Source organism: Chenopodium quinoa, unplaced genomic scaffold (assembly GCF_001683475.1).
Source record: "Chenopodium quinoa cultivar QQ74 unplaced genomic scaffold, ASM168347v1, whole genome shotgun sequence".
Taxonomy (NCBI): domain Eukaryota; kingdom Viridiplantae; phylum Streptophyta; class Magnoliopsida; order Caryophyllales; family Amaranthaceae; genus Chenopodium; species Chenopodium quinoa.
Genome location: NW_018743391.1, coordinates 1,170,353 through 1,191,404, shown reverse-complemented (window position 1 = coordinate 1,191,404; position 21,052 = coordinate 1,170,353). Strand labels below are relative to the sequence as shown.

Below are 21,052 nucleotides of genomic sequence, written 5' to 3'. Positions count from 1 at the left end.
TATTTCACATTATGTGGAACAATTGGATGTAATACCCAATTGTGTTGCACATCATATGAAACCATTAGCAGATCTATAAGGACTTGAAGGGGAGCACTTGCATCCCCTTTTTGCAAAATATTAATGAAATTCAAGGTAAGTTAAAAAAGAATCTATTTCATATACAAGTTTTTGTTCTCCCATTTTAAGTAAATTGATTCCTAGAAGATAAAATTAGACAACAGAAATCATTAAGTTCTAAAAAATCATACATTTTCTCCATTTTTAGGTCAAACTTTAAAAACTTTGACCATAAATTACCGTTAATCTATAAAAGATAGTATAGTAAAGAAAAATAGTCGCTTTATATTTTGTTAGACTCGTCTTTATTTTTTATCACTATTATTGTTATTATTATATAATTAAAGTTTTTTAAGGGTTAAACCGTGCTTTGAGAAGTGTAATTACCCTAATCTAGAGGTGTTAAATGAACGACTAACATGCTAAATGTGAATTAAAAAATAAGAAACCACAAAATATTGAAACATTAATATTGATCAACGTGATCCATATCCACTGTATGAAAGGGAGGTATTACTTAATATAACCAAATAACCAAAGTCAGGTATCTTGATGATCATCTTTAGCAACCGCTGTGTTGGTGATGGGGGTTGGCCAGAGAGGTGGACGATAAGGAAACAATCTGAAGGATGGGATCGGAGAAAATACGGAGGAGTTGAAATCCGAGACTAGTTGCACCGTCTTACTTCTTAGATTCACAGCCATTAGACAATGATCTTCAGAATAAACGTACAACACATCTCCGTTGAAAGGATCGAAACCTTTGATAGACATACGCACATCAGCACTTTGCCAATTAATACTTGTGAGATCCACAAAATGCTTTATATTCCAAGTAGCATGGCCATTCGAGTAGTCCTTCAAATCCCACACGGTGACTGTTTGAGTAGAAGCAGTGATGTCGTGCCAATGATAAAGCCGCAGGTGTTGTTCAACGTTTTCTATGCATAAACTTCGTTGTTCAACATACATCTCATCGATTTTTGCTTCCTGTGGAAGATCAATAAAGTCTGGGTTGTCCCTGTCGAATGGATTATATACCATGATCATGTTGGTGCACCAATAAAGCGCCCCATCCAAAGTGGTGGCATATTGACCATCCGCTTCATCTGCTTTCGACACCGCCAAAAAGTTTGGTGGACTAGGCACAACAAAATTACACCAACCGCCAGTATCGGAAGAGAAGACGTAGATATCTAAAATCTCACTGCTTCTCACAATGTTGCATCCACGCCTAATTAGGCGCGGCGAGTTCTTTACAAGGACCACTTTGTATTGGGTGGGATCGTCAACGCTACATATGATGCCTGTGAAGTCAATAAGAGGATTTCTTTGATTATCATCAAAGAAACAAGGTGGAGGTTGAGGGAGCCTGTAAGATTGCTTCGTTAAGGGGTTCGATACGTGTAGATGTAAGGAAGGACCACCACCAACACCAAGATTCGACGGCAACGACACTGTCAAGAGTAAATCATTAGAAACCAACAGCACCAAGTTCATAGGCCATTGTTGATTGAGGAAATCTAAGGATACTAAGGGCTGGTTCTGGTTCTTAGGTAAGGCGTGGACCTCTCGAACCAGTGGACAAGGATTAGAAGGAGCATTGATCATATAGTTGGCAAGTAGTATATGATTATATTCATCATCAATTGTATGATTCACATGCCGTTTTCGATGGCAAAGGGCAAAGCTTTTACTTGAAGTCAAGCCGAGCCACCGCTTCGAGACCAGCTTACATTGATGGCCTGATTTCACTGGTAATCGCACAAGAATCTCCGTTAAGGTCTCATCCCTTAAATCTTCTATTTCTGATTTTCTCTTCTTCGTAGCCATATTAGATTTTTTTATTTTTTTATTTTTCTATACTTTATCAAATATGTGTATATTCAAGCAAGGCAGGAGAAGGGTATATATAGATGGATACACCGACTATGCTACGATTCCTACTTCGTTTCAACTTTCAAGTCATAACAAACTTCTAGATCAGATAATATGGCCTTAAAATATACAATAATATTTTTTGGTTATTTAATTACGTCATAAACAAACTAATTAGATTTAAGATAAATCTATCGATATTTTTTTTCTTTGCTTTTTTAATATAGATAAAATTCATGTCAATATTCTTTAGATTTCATTAATATATAGATAAAGAAAAGATAAACTTTCTGAATTTTTATTTGACGATAAATAAAATACTTACAACTAGGGGTGTACATAAATGAACCGGACCTGAATCGGACGGAATTGGACCGGACCGGACCCGGGCCAGAACCTTCAGGTCTGGTCCCGGTTCTAAAAAAAGGTCTATTCCGGTTTTCGGTCTGGTCCAGGTTTAACCCGGAATTTCCCGGTCCAGACCGAAAACCGGGTTTTAAAAAAAAAAAAACAAAAAAATATTTTGGGTATAATCAAACAGTTCATTTCAATTTCAACGTTCATTTTCACTCTCTCTCTCCTAAAAACCCTAAAATCACTTCTCTCTCACGGCGATTCTCCCTCACCGGCGATCCTCCCTCATCGGCAATCCTTCCTCACCGGCGTTCTTCCTCACCGGCGAATCAAATCTCTCTCTGCGACTCCTCATTCATGGTTAGTGTTTTTTTCTCAATTACATTTACTTGTTGATGTTTGCATGTTGATTTTTTGAATTGTATTACATTTTTTGAGTGCATTTGTATGGGTTTTAGGGTTTCTTTGAATCTGTGGGTTTATGTTTTTTCAATAGCTTTGATTCTGGGTTTTTGTTTTTTCAATGCCCACCACCTGTTCGATGAAATTGATGAAGAACAAGCAAACCGGTCCAAACAGGTCCAGACCTGGACCGGACCTGATTTTTCAGGACCGGACCCGGACCGACAGGAACAGGTCTAACACAGGTCCACGCATGCCGGTCCAAACCGGTCCGGGTCTGATCCGGTTCAGGTCCGGTCCGGATCTAGACCGGTGTTCACCCCTACTTACAACGACATTGTTAATGACTTTCATACCCCTAACTTAAACTTCATACTTCCCCTCCATAAACAAGCACTTCTTCAATGAAGGGTGAAAAGATTTTGCTTATGCATTTAAATGATATATTGGGAATAAAGCCACCTCGAAAATACAGAATTTAAGGGAAATAACCTGCACTTTCATGTTGCCAACTGGGAATACAAAATTACTTCATACATCGTAGTACTAAGCATGCAACACAGCCAAATATGAAGTAGAGACTTCATTCAAAAAAATAACTCGTCATATGTAATTCAGCAGGGATTACATGAGATTTTATACGACCAATTTCTGACCTAATTACTCTAAATTACCTGTTTTCAAGATCTCAACCTTGGAATGTAATCACAATTTTTAAGCCAAGCCAGCAAAATCAAGGTGCAAGCCTTTGAGGATCACGAGGGAACAGTGAGGTTTTCCGAATGTTGTTCAGGTTGCAGAAGAGCATAACAACACGCTCCAAACCTACACCAAAACCTCCATGAGGCCAAGCACCAAACCTGAACAGAAAATTTTATTAGTTGTGTGAAATTAATACACTTCCTAGAAATGCAAGTGTTAAATATGTATGATGGTTCAGAAAATGCTAATAACAGTGCATTAAGGCAATTGAATAAAAAAACCAAAGGCAACAACATAACAATATTCCCACCACAGCAGTTGACTCGGAATGGTTTTGGAAAGGCTAGGCCACTTGCAGTCTAGGAAGTTTGGGGAAGAAAAATAGCACATGGGCAGTAGAAGATAGCTATGATATGGCTAATAACAAGGAGATGTTATGTACTGTCCACTTGGCTAAGCAACATTTCAAAGTCCGCCTCCATGGCGCCTTAACCAGATAATTCAAGTTTTGAAAGCAACAATCTTCTTTCAGTCCTTGCCCAATAATATAATGCCACCCATCCTTCTAGAAAGCTCCACCAATCGCCTCCAGCCCTTGTTCTAGATAGACAAAAGTGAATATCGGGCCTCCACTGTTACCTTTTTGCAATATATCAGAAACCATACAAATTTTAATTACAGCCTCCAGAAATACTGAGTGCAGCTTGTACACACTAACAGACTGCCTTCCAATATAAGAATAAACCTGTCCAGGTCAAATTGTTGATTAAAGATGCCTAGAAAAGAGCCTTAGTAAACCCTTGTTTATACGTCTCAAACACCTGGACTCTAATGTTACCAACACTCAGCACACCAACATACATTTTCAACACCCACTGAATTCCGAATATCGCCAATGATTGTAATTTACTGATCTAAATTCTAGGTCCATCACTTCATGAAGCATGTATGCCATCAAAGCTTGCCTGGTTGGTACAATCAAAAGGGTCAAAGTTTGCTCATGATGCCATCAACTATTTAACCTAAACTCCACCCCCAAGTGTCCACAATCCACCACCCCAGGTAAAAGAGCAAGGCAATTTAGGCTCCACTTATTTTAATGAAAACATTTTCAGATACCAATTTTCAAGGGAAATACAATTGTAAATATTGTTTGCCTTTATTTGTTTGTTTACGATAATAAAACATTTTCTAGGAAAAAATTTCCGTCAAAATAGACGGAGCCTTAGCCCCTCCATAGATAATCAAACTACAAATATCTGACATTGATAATTAAATAAATCATAATCTCCCAACAATTCAACCATAGCATTAGAGTTATAGTCATCCATAATCAAGCATTTTAATTAAAAGATAAACCCATATTCAACAAGAAAAACAAACTTACTTGAAGGAGTCAAGATAAGTAGCTATGGTCTTGACATCGATGCCACATTCTTCAGCACGCTTTGTCAAAAATTCAGGTTCATGAATACGCTGAGCTCCCGATATTATCTCCTCACCTAAAGTGGAGACAGAAATTAAGAAGTCAGAACAATTGAATTAAGAAGCATACATGAATGAAGAAACACCATTTCAGTTCCAAAGTTCAGAGACATAGTAATCCACCATAGGAGCCCATAGTTAACTGCCTACTTTGTGAGTTAATGACTGTAATAGACCATTTCAAGCTCATTTAGATAAAAATATATAAATAAATAAAATTAAAAAAAAAAAAAATTGGATGCACTGATAACTTCTATGCCTAGAGTTCTATCGATTCAAGCCACTTTCTGCTTTGAGATGCACTATTCAGACAATCCTCAGTGGCTTCGTTAAGCATAGCTCGATTTGCCAGGTCAGTGACCAAATAGAAAAAAATATAAACAGTCAAATGCCAACAGATCACATGCCACCAATATTTGGCTGGTCAAAGTTGTACCCATCTTTAGTTGTACCAACAAGCAAACCTCCATACACAAATACCCATCACGTATTCCTTTTGGGATGTTCACACAAAATCTTCCTATCACTTGAAATTTCACCCAATCCATGTGATGTAGACCCCTCCATAAACTCTTTCTCTTACACTCTTTTATCATATTCTATTTCATGAGGTTCCTACTGTCCACTATGGGCACTATAATCAATTTATCTATCCTTAGTTCCCTACTATCTACCAAATTATCTACCTTGCCCTACTAAATTCATAGATATGAGTGTCCAAATTTCAAACCTAATAGGAACATAAATTGAGGAATGAGGACAAAGGAAATATACTACGTTTTCTTTTTACCAATTAGGCCATGAGAAAATTTTGTTAAAAACAGTGGAATTAAGAAACGATATGAAGTTGTGATGACCACAAATTAATTGGCAAGCACTAATGCTGTACTTTATTTACTTACAGTAAAGACCCATTACCTTTTCGTTGACTTTCTTTTTTTTGTGTCAAAGCCACAAAACAGGTTAACTGAGGTCTCCAATGCTCTTTACACTCAGCAAGATGCACCAATCCAGGAATTATTTGCTCCTAATTCCTAACAGCATTTTTCAAGTATAGAGCTAGAACTAAGTCCCAATAGAAATGACAATATTTTCACACGTGGAACAGAAACAGAGTGCAGGATCCAACCCCCTTCAGGCTACCTGTTTCACTTTACTTTAAGCACCCAAATTATAGTACTCAATAAGTCAATATTGAACTGAGACCAACCCTTGCCATTGCTCAAATACAGTGCTTACTCAAGGGGATAATGCTGAGAAGTTCACTATCTCACGCAGTCATGGTGACCCACTCTTGCTACCAACTTCAATGAAGTTAAAATATTTAGAGTAATAATCAAAGACAATACGTTAACTCAAGAAAACCTACGTATCATACATCACACAAAATACAGAACCGGAAACAGCTACCAAGCAAAAATAGGGTACTCTCTAATCGATAGAGCAAGAAATTCATTTCACCTCAAGGTAAAAGATTAATAAAAAAAAATCTAATTATACGCTTCGTAGCAAAAAAATCTAACTCACCCCGTATAAAGACATCAAATGAATTGCTATATGACGGGTCATCATAGCAAGGCATGGTATAGAATGGCCTAATAGCTGATGGATATCGGTGGAGAATGTAAAACTCAGTGTCATATCTGCAAATAAAGAAAGACCGGTCAGTATCCAGCTAAATATAGTTTTATTAAGAAGATGAGAATATGATACATGTCTCCAATCAGTAAAGAGATTTCTATGTTCCAGCAAGGCATTCAAGTTATTTTGTAATAGACTAACCTAGAGGGATAGTATGGGTATTCTAGTAATATTAGTTTATTAGGGTTAATAGTCCTTGGTATAAATAGAGAGGTAAGGGTAAGAAGGTAGGTAGGCAAATATTGGATGAAACTTGTTGAGAGTTGTGACCTCAAGTCACTCCTTGGAGAGTTGTGAGCTAAACTCACTTTTGAAGATTGATAGCCTTAAGCTATTATCCTATCTTTTGTAACCATTCAACCATTATCAATCAAAATCCAAGCTTTAATCTTTATTTACTTACATTATCAAATCATATTATAATTCCAGAAAGATAGTTCATAACAATTGGTATCAGAGCAGGCGGTCTTGCAGGCTGCCAGTGACCGGAACCACCAGTCCGACCACCGCATACAAAAAAAAATGGTCTTTGAATCTGTTCAAAAGAGTGTAACGCAACTGATGCAGAAATGTATTTGTGATGAGTATGCACACATTTCCAGCAAGAGAGAACAGGGGATTTCGGATCTCAAGGAAGAGCGAAGAGTCCGATGCGAGCTTCAACTTCCGGAGTTCAATGGGAGAAATCTGGAAGACTGGGTCCTTCAACTTGAGGACTCCTTCCATTTTTTCCAGCTGAATGAGGAGACAAAATTGAAGGCAGCCATCATTGGACTTGACGGCAAAGCGTTGCAGTGGTTCGAACGTGAACACCGATAGCTACCATTTCGTGACTGGCGAGAATTGAAGACTTGGCTGCTTCGAAATTCAGGGAGGTGGCTACCAAATAAGAAGGAAAGGAGTGAGAAATCTCGTGAATTATTAGAGAAAGAATCCATTAGGACAGTGGTGGAAGTGGCGGTCGCCCAAGCAATGGCAACGGAAAGGGAGAGGGCCGAGGAGAAGAAAGGTTATCTGGAATCCAAACCCTCGGCCGAGCAAGGCGTTGCAATTGTGGGCACGGAGAGGAAGGGTGAGGAAGGTTTCACAGACAAACCAACTGAAGTTTCTTTCCAGTCTGACGGTGCGGTGGTGTCAAGCTGGAGTCGCCGGCGAATCTGGTGGACGGTGGACCTGATGGGCGAGGTGAGTTGACTGGTGGGGTAATCTGTACTAGTGATTTTGAGGGTGAGGTGAGTGTTTTCGAAGGTGGCCTTGGTGGTGGTTTCACAAGCAAACCCACCAAAGTTTCGTTTGAGGGGAGCGGAGATGGCCGAAGATCCGAAATTGATTTTTCACCACCAAGGGTCTGGATATGCCGGTGGAGGTCCGGGTGGAGTCAACAGCGAATTTGGTGGCGAAGCTCGTGCAATTTGGGTGGATTTTAGTACTGTGCAAAGGGCTGAAGTTGATGTGTTTGTAGGCAATGGAATAGGAGGATTTATTGAGAAGGGTGGCGCCAATAGTAGTGGATTTCAGGAGCTTTAACCGTAAAAGTTGAGAGTGGTGATGAGACCACCGTAGTGGTGGCCTGAACATAGACGGAGGTGACTTCGTGAAAGGCGGGTCAGTCGCAAGTGAGTCAGGTGGTGGTCCGGGTTGTTGGTTCGCCGCAGAAAAATGTGGTCGATGGTGCAGGGACGTCAATTGCAGGGGTGGTGTTGGTCATGGTGGCTTCGCGCAGCTGAGGAGTGGTGATTTTGCTAGTGGTTTTTCCGGCGGTGGTCGCTTGGTCGGAGGTGGGTTGATTAGGGGGAAAAGCCGTTTTTCTGTTGGCGAAATTAATGGTGAAGATGGGCGGAACTGGTTGTTGAAGTGGGCCGATAGCGGGGGTGTGGAGTTGTTTGTCAGCGGTGGTAATGATGGTGAAGAACCTCAAGGGTGGTGGTCGGTGGAAAAAAGTTAAAAAGGAAATTGACTGAGTCAACCTTTAGCTTGGAGAGGAAGCCAGTGATAGAATTTGTTATTAAGGGTAAATTTGTGTTTACGAGGAGTGGGGACATAGCAAAATATGATGACAGAAGTGTTGACCATGCAGAAGTTTGGTATTTGGTGGCACGTGATTTTATTTCTCCCAAATTACCCACTCTTAATTCCGTTAATGAGGTCTGGCAATTTTTTGGGCCTATCAACTTAAAGCCCAATTCTGTGCCCACTAGATATGCTTCCAACTTTCCAGCCCATGCCTTTAAAACCCACAGCTACAATTATTCAACCCTTAGGCCCATAACTCCACCAATCTATAAACCCAGATTTAGGACCCATTCTTCCATAGCTATTCACACTTCTTTAATACATGTATCAACACCCAAACCTCCCAACAGATCCTTCCATTACACCACACAAAATTTAGACCAAAGTTCCTTTTCCATTTCCCCTCCTACATCACCCAAACCCTGCTACCTCCACATGCTACAACACAATACAACACAATCTGAAGTGTGGCCTTTATTTGGACGATTCGAGTGGTGGGATGATGACCTTCAGTGCCAACGCCGGGCAATAACATCTGATTTTAAGCCACCTTGAGGACAAGGTGGAAGTTTAGGGGGGCGGTATTGTAATAGACTAACCTAGCGGGATAGTATGGGTATTCTAGTAATATTAGTTTATTAGGGTTAATAGTCCTTAGTATAAATAGAGAGGTAAGGGTAAGAAGGTAGGTAGGCAAATATTGGATGAAACTTGTTGAGAGTTGTGACCTCAAGTCACTCCTTGGAGAGTTGTGAGCTAAACTCACTTTTGAAGATTGATAGCCTTAAGCTATTATCCTATCTTTTGTAACCATTCAACCATTATCAATCAAAATCCAAGCTTTAATCTTTATTTACTTACATTATCAAATCATATTATAATTCCAGAAAGTCAGTTCATAACATATTTTGTGTGTGTAATAAAGATGAGGACAATTAGACAAATTCAGGCTGAAAGGAAGGGGGTGTTTATCAATCAAGTAGAACATACATATGAGATAGACTACCAATAAGTATGCAATTTGCATCATTGTAAAATGATTGTCAAAGTGAAAAGGAAGTGCTATAGAGCTTAGTATGGCAAAAGATAAAACGCAGAGATAAACTAACTTGTCAAGGACTAATTTGCCAAGCTTTCTCTCAATATCAGTATTAAGGTCCCCATAAGGATCAACTTCAATACCCGCCTCCTGCAAAAATATTGTCAATTGCAAATGAAATTTACGTGTAGAAACAACAAATGCAAAAAGGTTAGATCACTTAATGCAACAAGACTTTCAAAGCATAATATCAAGAAACTCATCTCAGCATTTAACATGCCCCGGATATAAATCAATGAAATCTATATGCTGCATAATGTCAGAATATTTTACAGCATATAAGCAAAGGAAGCTTAATAGGCTGCAGAAGTTTCTATAAAATTTTCCATTCATCATTGTATGCTACTTTTATAGATTTACTAAGGTAAAATGTACGATATTTCCTTACCTTCAGCATTTGAACTCCTTCTGGAAATGTCAGCTGCAATGTCTTCCTCAAATACTGCAAGTACATAAATCCCAAGTAAATGTGCAAGCACATAGTAACATGAAAGTATAAAACTATGAAGCTGTACAAAAGAAACCAAGAAGTTTAATCAATTTTCATAAACACAATGAAGTAAAACAATTAAAGGATAGAAAAACCTTCAAAGGCTGAAATGGATACTGCCTTGAAACAGCTTCAAGTTCTCCTTTGCAGTTCTCATTTAAATGGTCAAAAATGGTCACAAACAACCGGTCAATTATGTCCATAACCTGTATGATGCAACCAGAAACCTTATTTAACCTGCAAAAATGTGAGATATTTGAACCTGGACAAAGAGATCTGAAAACCCTGTTCTACCTCTGAATAATGCTCTTTGATCTCCATTTCTGCATCAAGACCCGTAAACTCACAGAGATGCCTATGAGTAAAGGAGTCCTCAGCTCTGAAAACAGGACCGATTTCATATACTCGCCTAAAATCACCATTAATCGACATTTGCTTGTGAAGCTGAGGTGACTGAGCAAGACATGCAGGCTGGCCTTTGTAGTCAAGTCTGAAAACTGCTGCACCCCCTTCACTTGTTCCTCCCATTAACTTGGGTGTATGAATTCTTCGAAAACCTTCAGATCGCAAAAATGAACTGAATATCTGCCAAAAAAAAGTATAAACTCAAAAGAGGGCCCCAACTAAGACTTCCAGGCATGGAAACAAGAAACAAAAAACAAAAATAACCAAGAAGATAATCTTCCCCATCAATATCACCAGAAGTCCAGAAGCACATCAATTGTTATTTAAATAAAATAAAATAAAAAAAAAAAAAACCAATGATTGACATTAAAGATTCACCATCTTCATACATTTACAAAACTGTTTTTGCTATGTTAAGTTATGGATAACAAGACAGCTCAACAAACTCGTTATGCAGTCTAACATGCAACATGAATGCTTCTTTCTTATAAAACCTAACAGATTTCCCAGCAAAAATACAAATTCCTCATCTCACCCCCCCCCCTCCTACCACTCGATCAGAGGATCTAAAAGACATCAGTACAAATTTGCTCTTTTCAATAGTAATAAGTTCAGAAAAGGGCCAAAGGTTAAGAGAAGATTAGATGAGGGCTACCCAAATTCAGGGCACTAAAAATACAAGTACAGCTTAGGGCCAATTTGTGCATAAAAAGCAAAAATTCAGAGTTTTTCAGTACATATACAAAAATTTTATAAGCACATATCATTATCATTTACCAAGATACTTCAATGACCAACAAAAAATAATAAAGTTAGCAGGTACTATACAATTACGACTCTATTAAACAGCTCCCCAACACTCCATATAATTTTTTTTATTTTTTTTTTTTGACGGGAACACTCCATATAAAGTAAATACTATCAATGTTAACCAATCTGAAGCAGCTAAAATCATTTCTTACAAAACCAACTTCACTTGACAGATGAAAAATGGCCTGATTAGCTGGGGTCCTTATGTCTAAGACTCGGTAATTCAACCGTGTATCTTGGTTTACTCGAACCAGTTGCTTTCCATCCTGCATACATGTAAATAAAATTGATAAGCTTTATTTTTTATTTTCTTTAATTTGTAAGCAACAAAAGTATAGTATCAGGACACCAAAAATGTGTAACCCATGTACATAGAAAACTAGGGAAAAAAAATAACGGGGTAAAATCACACTCTGACATTACCAATGCACACTGTTTCATTTACAATATAAAGCAAAGATAATTGTTGCTCATAATAAGCACCAGCTATCTGGCATCATTTGATTTTGGAGGGGGGGCAAATCAATATGAATTGTAGGCAAGAACAACAAGGGAATTAAAGTAAAACTCAGTGGTAAGAACAAGTAAAAATCACAATGTAGTTTAGTAAATGCTACAAAACTAAAAGCTTTGATTGCACTAGAAGAATGATATGATGCCTAAATAAAGAGATCAGAGAAAAGTAGGAAATTAGGGATATAAGGACACTTCAAGATGACTTTGCACCAAAATGACCTCAGTGCTAGGGCCTCAAGTCTCTTATGTGCTTCTGTAAAATTTGCAATAACACCACCTTTTTTGGATAAGGGTGGACAAGGTATCCTCTCAAGATATTTTAGTCAAATACTTTTAGCCAGGGCCTCTCAAATCTCTTATATGCTTCTGTAAAATTTGCAATAACACCACCTTTTTTGGATAAGGGTGGACAAGGTATCCTCTCAAGAAATTACTAAAATAAGTTACAGATTAAGTGATTAACCCAATTCCTTCGTATCTCCCTCATTGAATATAATCTCCCTCATTTTTCTGTTGTCAATTTTCAAAATTGTCATGATTTTAATAAGTTTGACTAATTTTTAATTCATTATATGACATATATCATATGATTTAAATAAAAAAATAAAAATAAATAAAAAAAAAACAAAAAACTGAAAACCACAATGATACCAAACAAACCCTAAGGGTGTTGATTTACAAAATTACAATATTGTATATCCTTGTCTTACCAAATTCTAAGATCATTGATTTTGAAATCCATGTTTCACAATAATAGGAATCAGTTCTAGTGTATGATTATATGGTGCTTACTTTCAGTTCTTGGCTATTTGCAGAACACCAGATACACCTAGACCTGGTGAATAGACTTGCAAAATCAAAATTAGTCACCAGCCAATCAAAGGGCAAAAACATATATTCACAGTTGACTAAATTGGTGTAACATTGTAACTGGTTTAAGGAATCAAAAACTCAAACTAACTGCTTATACACGCTATCGTCGAGCAGGAAAAGATGAAGATTGTCAAAAGATAGCCGGAAACAAAAAAACAAAATCCCTTCGTTGGTGTCTTCTACAATAATTTGCCATCATTTCCATATACACGATTTCTTAGTACACATTTTTGTATTCATAAGACTTACTCCCCTGCATTCCTAAGGTGCAACGTTCATATAATTCTAAACCAGTGACCCTGATAACTACAAGTAATAAAGAATTATGCGTCCAATTGATCTTAAAACCTGAAATACGCAGCAAATAAGTGATAAGTTACCTTCTCAGCTTTTTCAAACTCCTCCTCGCTCCTAGCCGCATCCTCGATATTGATAGGTAGTATTGCCGCAGCTCTGCTAATACAATAAATCTTCCTCACCTGAATTTCAACCTACACAATTGACACAATCAATAACCAAATTCAATTCAAATTCCACAAATCTTCTCAACAATCACAATTTCACACTTCAAAATCAAACCCTAAATCATATTACCTGTTGAGAAGTGCCTTTAAGGGCTTCACCAGGAACCGAAACGATTCCCGCAACATCAACAATCGATTCACGGCTCAATGCACTCGCAAACCTGACCATTTGCTCACTGACTTTCTCCTTCGCAACCATTAGAACACATTGAACCGTGAACAAACCTTCTCGAATGACAACGAACACCATCTTCTTCGACACGGCTCGAATCGCTTGCACTCGTCCTCTGATGAGAATCTCCTCGTCTTTGAGATCGGAGGTGAGAGATTTCACCTCGGTCCATTTACGACCGGTGACGGGCTTCGATTGGAGCTCAATGAGCGGGACATCGCCGTAGTTGTCGGCGAGAGGATCGGCGATTGAGGCTTCGGCGAGTGCTGCGGCGGCGGCTTCTGCGGCGGCTGCTGCGGCAGCTTCTTGCTTCTTCTTGAGTTTTTCAAGCTTTGCCACTTCCTTCTTAGCGGCCTTCTTGCTTTGCTCCGCCGGTTGGTTGGCGTCGTCGGCGGCGGCGGGAGGCGGTGGTGCGGAGGTTTGGTCGGAGGAGGACATTGTTTCGGGTGGAGGAAAGTGAACGATTGGAGAATTGTGTAATAATATTGTTGTGGTGAGAAAGCGTATGCAATGGTATATACAAAGAGTGTAGGGTTTTGCGGGGGAGCCCCATTCATCTATTTGATAAACATTTTTTGTTTATCTAATGGCAAATTTGTAATAAAAAGGAACAGTTTAATTGTACAGGACGTTTTTCCAAAGTGAGCCAATTTTGACAAATATTAACCAAAATGGTTGCGTGGCAAAAGTATTTACCAAACTAAGCTTGCAGGCTAAAACGCTGTCTATGCCTGGGTTTTTTTTAAAAAAAAATCAACCTAAAAACGGTGTCTGGGACAACGTCTTTGTTGTTGACCTTTTTTAAAAAAAAAATTGTAATTGCCTTTTATTTATAAAAATGTTTTTAAAAAACAAAAACAGTTATACCAAAGACGCTGTCCCAGACAGCGCTTTATGTACAAACTTCCTTGTACCTAACACGCTGTCTCAGACAGCGTCTTATTTTCAACCTAAAACGCTGTCTGGGACAGTGTTTCTCTGCTGGTGTGCAAAACAGCAGCAGAATCAGCCTTTTGCCACTGATCTGCCACTTTCTTCTGCCCCCACCCACCACCCCCTGCCATGATTCTTGCCACCACAATCCACCAACAACCCCCACCATCGACCACCATCTGCCACCACTTTTGACCTCCAACAACACTTCAACCAGCTCCACCACCAACCCCAACCATTCAACAACCGTCGATAACCACCCACCACAACCAACAACACTAAAACCACCATGAACAACCACATTAACCACCACGGGCCATCCTTTCTTCCCCATTTTCGACTATGGATTCCAAATGTCTGTTGTTTAATGTACATTAGCCCTGAAGGATCTATTTTGACTGACAAAAATCCGATTTGGATAAATAAGCAAACAAAACTTTAAAACACAAACAGATTCATTCAACCAGCATGTCTTATATTGATAATGCAATCGTTATATACAACATTCCAGGAAAAAGGACAAAACAATGATACAATACGTTCACTACTCATCAATTTGGTGTAACCCTTCCCTAGCCTCACTGTCGTCCCTTCGTCTTGGACGACGCCGAGTGTAATGGTGAATGGTGGTGAATGGGTTCCGGCGCGGGGGGGGGGGAGTGAGCTGGCTGGACGATGCGTCCTCCTGGGTTCTGAAGGGTGCAGAACTGTGGAAGATGTACTCCTCTGCCTCTGTGTGCGACGTAGGATCACCTCCACTGCTACTCTGGCCGGGGTCGAACCGCGAATCGATGGAGTGACCATCATCACCGTCCCGCTGTTGGATGAGATGACCGTGACCATGTCTGCGTAAGGAAGTCGCGGACATATCTCGCATCCGCTGGACCTGGGCTCTGGCGGGTCCTTCTGTAAGGGCGAGGGACAGTGCATCATACATCGCCACCATATCCGCCGCCTGTAGTAATCATCGATCAGTCAAGTACATGATATTTTAAAAAGTTAAAAAATGAGGATGATAAGCATAGTAAAAGAAACTCACATATCCGCTAATGACGTCATGTGCCGGGTGGTAATGGGTGGACGGTGGTGTGTAGCTGGGGTTAATGAAACGGCGTGTGATAAGCTTGTACCACACCATGTACGGAACGTCATGATCCATAACGCCCTGCATGGGATAACCCTGAACGACATGACCCAACCGCTGCTCCCATAGCTGAAGATACTGCCAATGCTCCAGTACCCAGTTTGTCTCCGTCTTTCCCCGACGGTCAATGTCGTGAAGGCGCACGACAGTGTCACAGTTCTGGGGAATAGGCTGCTGCAGTCCGAACTGTCGCATGACGCGGTCAGGTAGGTGACTCTCCACAACCTCGAAACAGATCAGGGGGACCCGGGCACGCCACTCTCCCTGATGCTCCAATAGATGTGCAGGCATGACATCTACCAACTCCGGTACATACGGATCCCATGTGATCTGCAATAACACATCCTAAATAAGTTAGTCCACAATCAGTATACACAGTACCTAAATGATTACAAATTTCTTCAGAGTTTGTACCTGATCCTCAGTGAGTCGATCAAGGGCGTTTCGGTAGTATGGGAGACCCGTCGCCGTATGTGCCTGTGTGAGTCTGGGGACCATCCACCTGGGGCAACAAATTTGGTAAGTATGTTTACAAAATGAAATCGTATATGGGAAAAAAAAAATGACAATTGTTACAAACCTGCAACCGTAAGCCTCATCAGCTGCAGGGCGAGGCGGAGCGATGTACGGCTCATACTGGTCATCCTGGTCCTGCTGCCCCGGACGATGTACAGCAGGCCTACCTGGTCTTCCTACGTGGATGTGCTCCCAAGCCCATAGCTTCAATAGCAAAACACAAAACTATGTTAAATATGACATTACTCATTGCATAATTCGCTTGTGATAATATACGTAGTATACCTGAAGCACAAACAGAGGTCCTCCAATCTCGAGCGCACCACTCCGTGAGGCTCTGCAAAGTTGGCGATACAACACCGCCAAAAAGGCACTACCCCAGCTGTATCCACGGATATGCTCCCAGTCGTGGTCTAACAGCTGTAGGTAAATAAGCTGCAAGTGGCTCCCGCTCTTGTTGCCGAACAACACGCCGGATATGAGGAAGAACAAGTACGCTCGAGCATATCTCTGTACTGTGGCGTCATCGGCGTCCGCAGGCAAGCCCTGGAAAGTATCTCGTAACCAGACCGTCCTCAAGGCGGAGCCCCTAACATCGTTGGGACCCGGCTGCACCCCGAGAACCCGCACAACCAATCCAACGGGATCGACTAGAAATGATCCCGTCACCGCAGTCCCCTGTACTGGAAGGCGCGTCAGTATTGCCACGTCCCGCAATGTCACAGTCGCCTCCCCAACTGGTAGGTGGAAGAGTGCGTCTCCTGCCTCCATCTCTCCACTAACGCCGTGACAAGGTGTCGGTCGATCTCCCTGAATCCCAAGCGATGTACACACCAAACACTAACACAATATATTGAATACTAATTTCGATTGAAAGGCATAAACAGGAAATCTCGAACATCCAACGTACAAAATAAAATTCATCGAATTGAACACAATAACACATAATGTAGAAAATTATAATTGTTTCATCAAAATAACACCACTACATACTACTATATCAAATAACACATATACACTTAGGTCCTATGTTGGTCTAGATGGACAAGTAGTGCGGTTGTGACCTTGCTGGTGACAACGGCTGCATTTGGTTGGGGGCCGGTTGCTGTCATCCATCTCATTGCGTATGCGCTTCGACTTTGGACGACCTTTTCCACGTATCATTGTGCCGTCCGGAATGAGTTTAGGGCCTACGTACTGTGCCCACTGTGCCCAGGTTGTCTCGCAGGGGATCGGCCAGAACTGTGGTGCATAGGTGTTCATGGAGGCGGCCGACTGCAACAGAGGGTCCACCCAAGGGCGTTCTGATAGTGAGTATGTAGCACAGACTGCTAGCACATGAGAACATGGGAGGTGGAATATCTTCGGTTTGTTGCACGTACACGTTCTCAACTGCCAGTTCACCGTATGCTTGTGGCCTCATTTGTTACCAACTCTCTCTCCCCTCTCTGTTGTCACTTGGTAAATATGCAATCGCCGGTTATAGGCATCCACTCTATGATATCTGGCTTTAGCGGTGTTCTTCTCGAGGATGGCAGTGACCTTTGGGGGGTATGGAAGTCCCTGATCAGACCTAGCCTCAGAAGACTCCCTTCTCAAAGTGAAATACTTGTTAACTCTGTGGAAGGTTAACTCGACAAGGGACATAATCGGTAGAAACCGAGCTCCTTTCAGCACATTGTTGAATGTCTCCGAGAAGTTAGTAGTACATATACCATACCTGCGACCACTGTCGTGAAACAGAGACCACATAGGGAACGGGACTTGAGCAATGTACTCAATGGCCTTGGGACAGGCCTCACCAATGAAACACAAATCAGCTTGAAGTTTTCTTTCTTGCCTTTGGTACGCAGCGGCCTTGAACATGTCTCTCATGTCGTTACTTCGCACGTGAGTCTTTAAGTTAGAGGCTATGTGGAGGACACAAAACCTGTGATACGCTCGGGGCTGGGTGAATCCAACATTGGGATCATTCATTGCTGCAATGATCCCAGGATGCCGATCAGAAATAACACAAAGGCCATCCCGTTGCGTGACACGATCTCGAATACAACCTAGGAACCAAGACCAGCTGGAAGTGTTTTCCCCTTCAACCACCGCAAATGCAATAGGAAATACTTGGAAGCTTGCATCAACACTCGTAGCAACCAACAGTGTTCCTTTATACTTCCCGTACAAGTGCGTCCCGTCGATACAAATAACAGGCATACAATGTTTAAAGCCATCGATACAAGGACCAAAGGCCCAAAACACTCGTTCAAACACTTCCATGTTGCTGTAGTATACACCATCCACTAAAGCTTTGTGTTTCCATACGACACATGTTCCCGGGTTCGACCGTAGGAGTGCTTGCATGAAGTGGGGAAGTCTGCCATATGAACTCTCCCAATCCCCAAATATCTCAGCTATAGCTTTCTCCTTGGCATACCACGCTCGTCGATACGGGACATCGAAATGAAATTGCTTCGAGATCAGTTCCTGTATGAATTCCACTTTCAACGAAGGATCTTTCCGCACAAAGGACTTCACATACTCGGCTATTACGGACGAATCCAAGTGTGGGTGATCATTAGATAGTACTTCACTGACACATGTCTCCCGATGCGGGCCTTTGTACGTGACTATGGTAAAACCACGTGAGTGCTCACTCGATTTGGTACCCCGTAGCATCCAACCACATTTCTTCTTGCATCGCAGATGTAGGACACCATCATTCGAGGTCACTGTGGTGTAGAATTGATTCCTCTGAATAGAATACATCTTCACCATTTCTTGAAGCAGTTTCTTGCTCTCAAAATACATTCCCTTCTCAAATTCTCCCCCGGGAACAAAAGAGGTGTGGCTACCCGATTCGGCCCAATACTGATCAACTTCATAGTTCTCGGGTACCTCACTGAACCAAGGTATGGGAGTTCTAACCAACGACTGACCATCTTCCACCTGTGTAGGTTCATCATCCCCCTCTCCGTTCTCGTCCTCATCATCCATTTCCGCATACACATCATACACCGACAATTCATTATTCACAACATCATCAAAATGATTTGGCTCTTCTCGAAATGGTGAACCATCATCACCTTGCATAGGAGAGTAGCTATGCAATTGCATCGGCGAAGATGTCACGGTGTTCGATGACGACGGAGCAGGCTGGCCGAACACTGTCACGCGTCCCCCCGCATGTACTGGTGAAGCTATATGAGAACTAAAAGGCAAGTGAAATTGGTCGTCCTGCATCATTCGAGTGAAAGAACCCATCCCATATGCATTCGATGGAATGTGGTTTGCGGGCTCTTGGAAGGACGCGGTGTTGTAATCAGAGACATATGTAGCTTGTTGTTCTGCCCGAGTACTTTGTTGGGTACATATAGGCACTGTTTCTACATATATCTCATTGGGAAAACCCTTCATTCCTACCATGCTCCTCAAACCTTTCAAATGTCTGTTCGTAGAGACAGGTAACACTTGCACCCCATGACCAGTATCACACCTCATTTTAAGGTTCAGTTCAACAGTCATAGGGTTTGAACCAATACAACTGTGAACCTCATTCATCAGATTAGTCACAGTCATGTTCGGTTCAAGTGTTATAAGGTCCATATTCCCTCCACTGTACTCCACATTTGATCCATTACACAAAATTTCACCTCCCCATCGACATAACAACGCTACATTTTGTCCAGCCATATTCTACATAACAACCAAAACACATTTTACGTAAAGCCGTTAAATCATCCCTAAATCACCACAATCAAACAAAAAAATTTTACATACTCTACAAATTAACTACTAAGAACCCCTAAATCACCATTATTACACAACAATGTAGGTAATTACAATTGTTCAAAACCTAATAATTATCAACCATTGTCAACAATTTTAAACAAAACCAACAACAACAATTCAACATTATCCAAACTATTATCAACACTAACAATATCAACACTACCATTATCAACACTAACAATTCAACAATTACCAACACTAATAATTCAACAATACCAACACTAACAATTCAACATTTTTAACACTAACAACTCAACCTCATCAACATTTTAACCCAATTCCAAAAAAATTAGAAATCACCAACATAAACCCTAGAATTTAAAACACAAAGAAAGTTGAATGAATACCTATTTCAGGGTGAGGGGAGTGTATAGTGGGCTACACGGAGGGCGACGGTGGAGGTGACGGCGGGCGACGGTGGAGGTGGCGGCGCCGACGGCGGTCTATACGGAGGAGCACAAGTATGAGAGAGGGGGGATTAAGTTAGAGTTTGGGAAAGAAGGGGTTTGAGAATGAAGGAGGAGGAAATGAAAGGATGAAATACGCTGTTGGAGGGAAAAAAAAAAACGACAGAAACGCTGTCTCAGACAGCGTTTCATTAATAACCTTAAACGCTGTCTGAGACAGCGTTTATAGTTCTAGAGTTAAACGCTGTCTGGGATAGCGTCTTTGGTATAACTGTTTTTGTTTTTTAAAAACATTTTTATAAATAAAAGGCAATTACAAATTTTTTTAAAAAAAAGGTCAACAACAAAGACGCTGTCCTAGACAGCGTTTTTAGGTTGATTTTTTTTTTAAAAAAAACCCAGGCATAAAACGCTGACCGAGACAGCGTTTTAGCCTGGAAGCTTAGTTTGGTAAATACTTTTGCCACGCAACCATTTTGGTTAATATTTGCCAAAATTGGCTCACTTTGGAAAAAGTTTCAATTGTACACATCATATTTGACTTGTTGACATATGATGCATTGTTGGTTGGATGTGTTGTGCTGGACATATGATAGTAACTCTGTTTGTTGGTTAGCTAACGATGTACCATGAAGTCATGAAGCTCCTTCTTCCTTCCTCCATTTCCATCCATCTTCTACCGACACCATTTTCACCATCTTCACTGTGTCAACCTCCACCGACCATTTTCGCCATCTTCACTGTGTCCACCTTCCATCGACACCGTCTTCCTCGTCTACACCTTCCACCATCAATATTACCGACGACACCACTATCTCCGGCGGCTTCGCCGCCAAATTAAACGA

General features: G+C 40.8%; 2 protein-coding genes across 2 annotated transcripts; both read right to left on the bottom strand.

Moving 5' to 3' along the window:
• Positions 1–600: 600 nt before the first annotated feature.
• Positions 601–1,893, bottom strand: LOC110738565. The gene has a single exon (XM_021918962.1). It carries the CDS (start codon positions 1,891–1,893, stop codon positions 601–603), a length of 1,293 nt encoding a protein of 430 aa, XP_021774654.1.
• Positions 1,894–3,120: 1,227 nt separating this feature from the next.
• LOC110738662 (aspartate--tRNA ligase 2, cytoplasmic-like) lies at positions 3,121–13,954 on the bottom strand. The gene is made up of 10 exons (XM_021919059.1): positions 13,323–13,954; positions 13,109–13,219; positions 11,492–11,605; positions 10,419–10,709; positions 10,220–10,330; positions 10,023–10,076; positions 9,645–9,724; positions 6,409–6,524; positions 4,784–4,898; positions 3,121–3,554 (listed from the first exon to the last, which is right to left on the bottom strand). Exons 1-10 carry the CDS (start codon positions 13,860–13,862, stop codon positions 3,428–3,430), a joined length of 1,659 nt encoding a protein of 552 aa, XP_021774751.1. The 5' UTR covers positions 13,863–13,954; the 3' UTR covers positions 3,121–3,427.
• Between the last annotated feature and the right edge of the window lie 7,098 nt (positions 13,955–21,052).

Bases quoted from the DNA above. Each gene is read 5' to 3' on its own strand.
- LOC110738662 (XM_021919059.1), bottom strand. From the start codon at position 13,862: ATGTCCTCCTCCGACCAAACCTCCGCACCACCGCCTCCCGCCGCCGCC. The intron at 10,710-11,491 runs GTAAGAAATGAT...TTTTTTTGGCAG, and splicing joins TGTCAAGTGAAGTTGGTTTT to ATATTCAGTTCATTTTTGCG. The intron at 10,077-10,219 runs GTTTTTCTATCC...ATGTACTTGCAG, and splicing joins ATCCATTTCAGCCTTTGAAG to TATTTGAGGAAGACATTGCA.
- LOC110738565 (XM_021918962.1), bottom strand. From the start codon at position 1,893: ATGGCTACGAAGAAGAGAAAATCAGAAATAGAAGATTTAAGGGATGAG.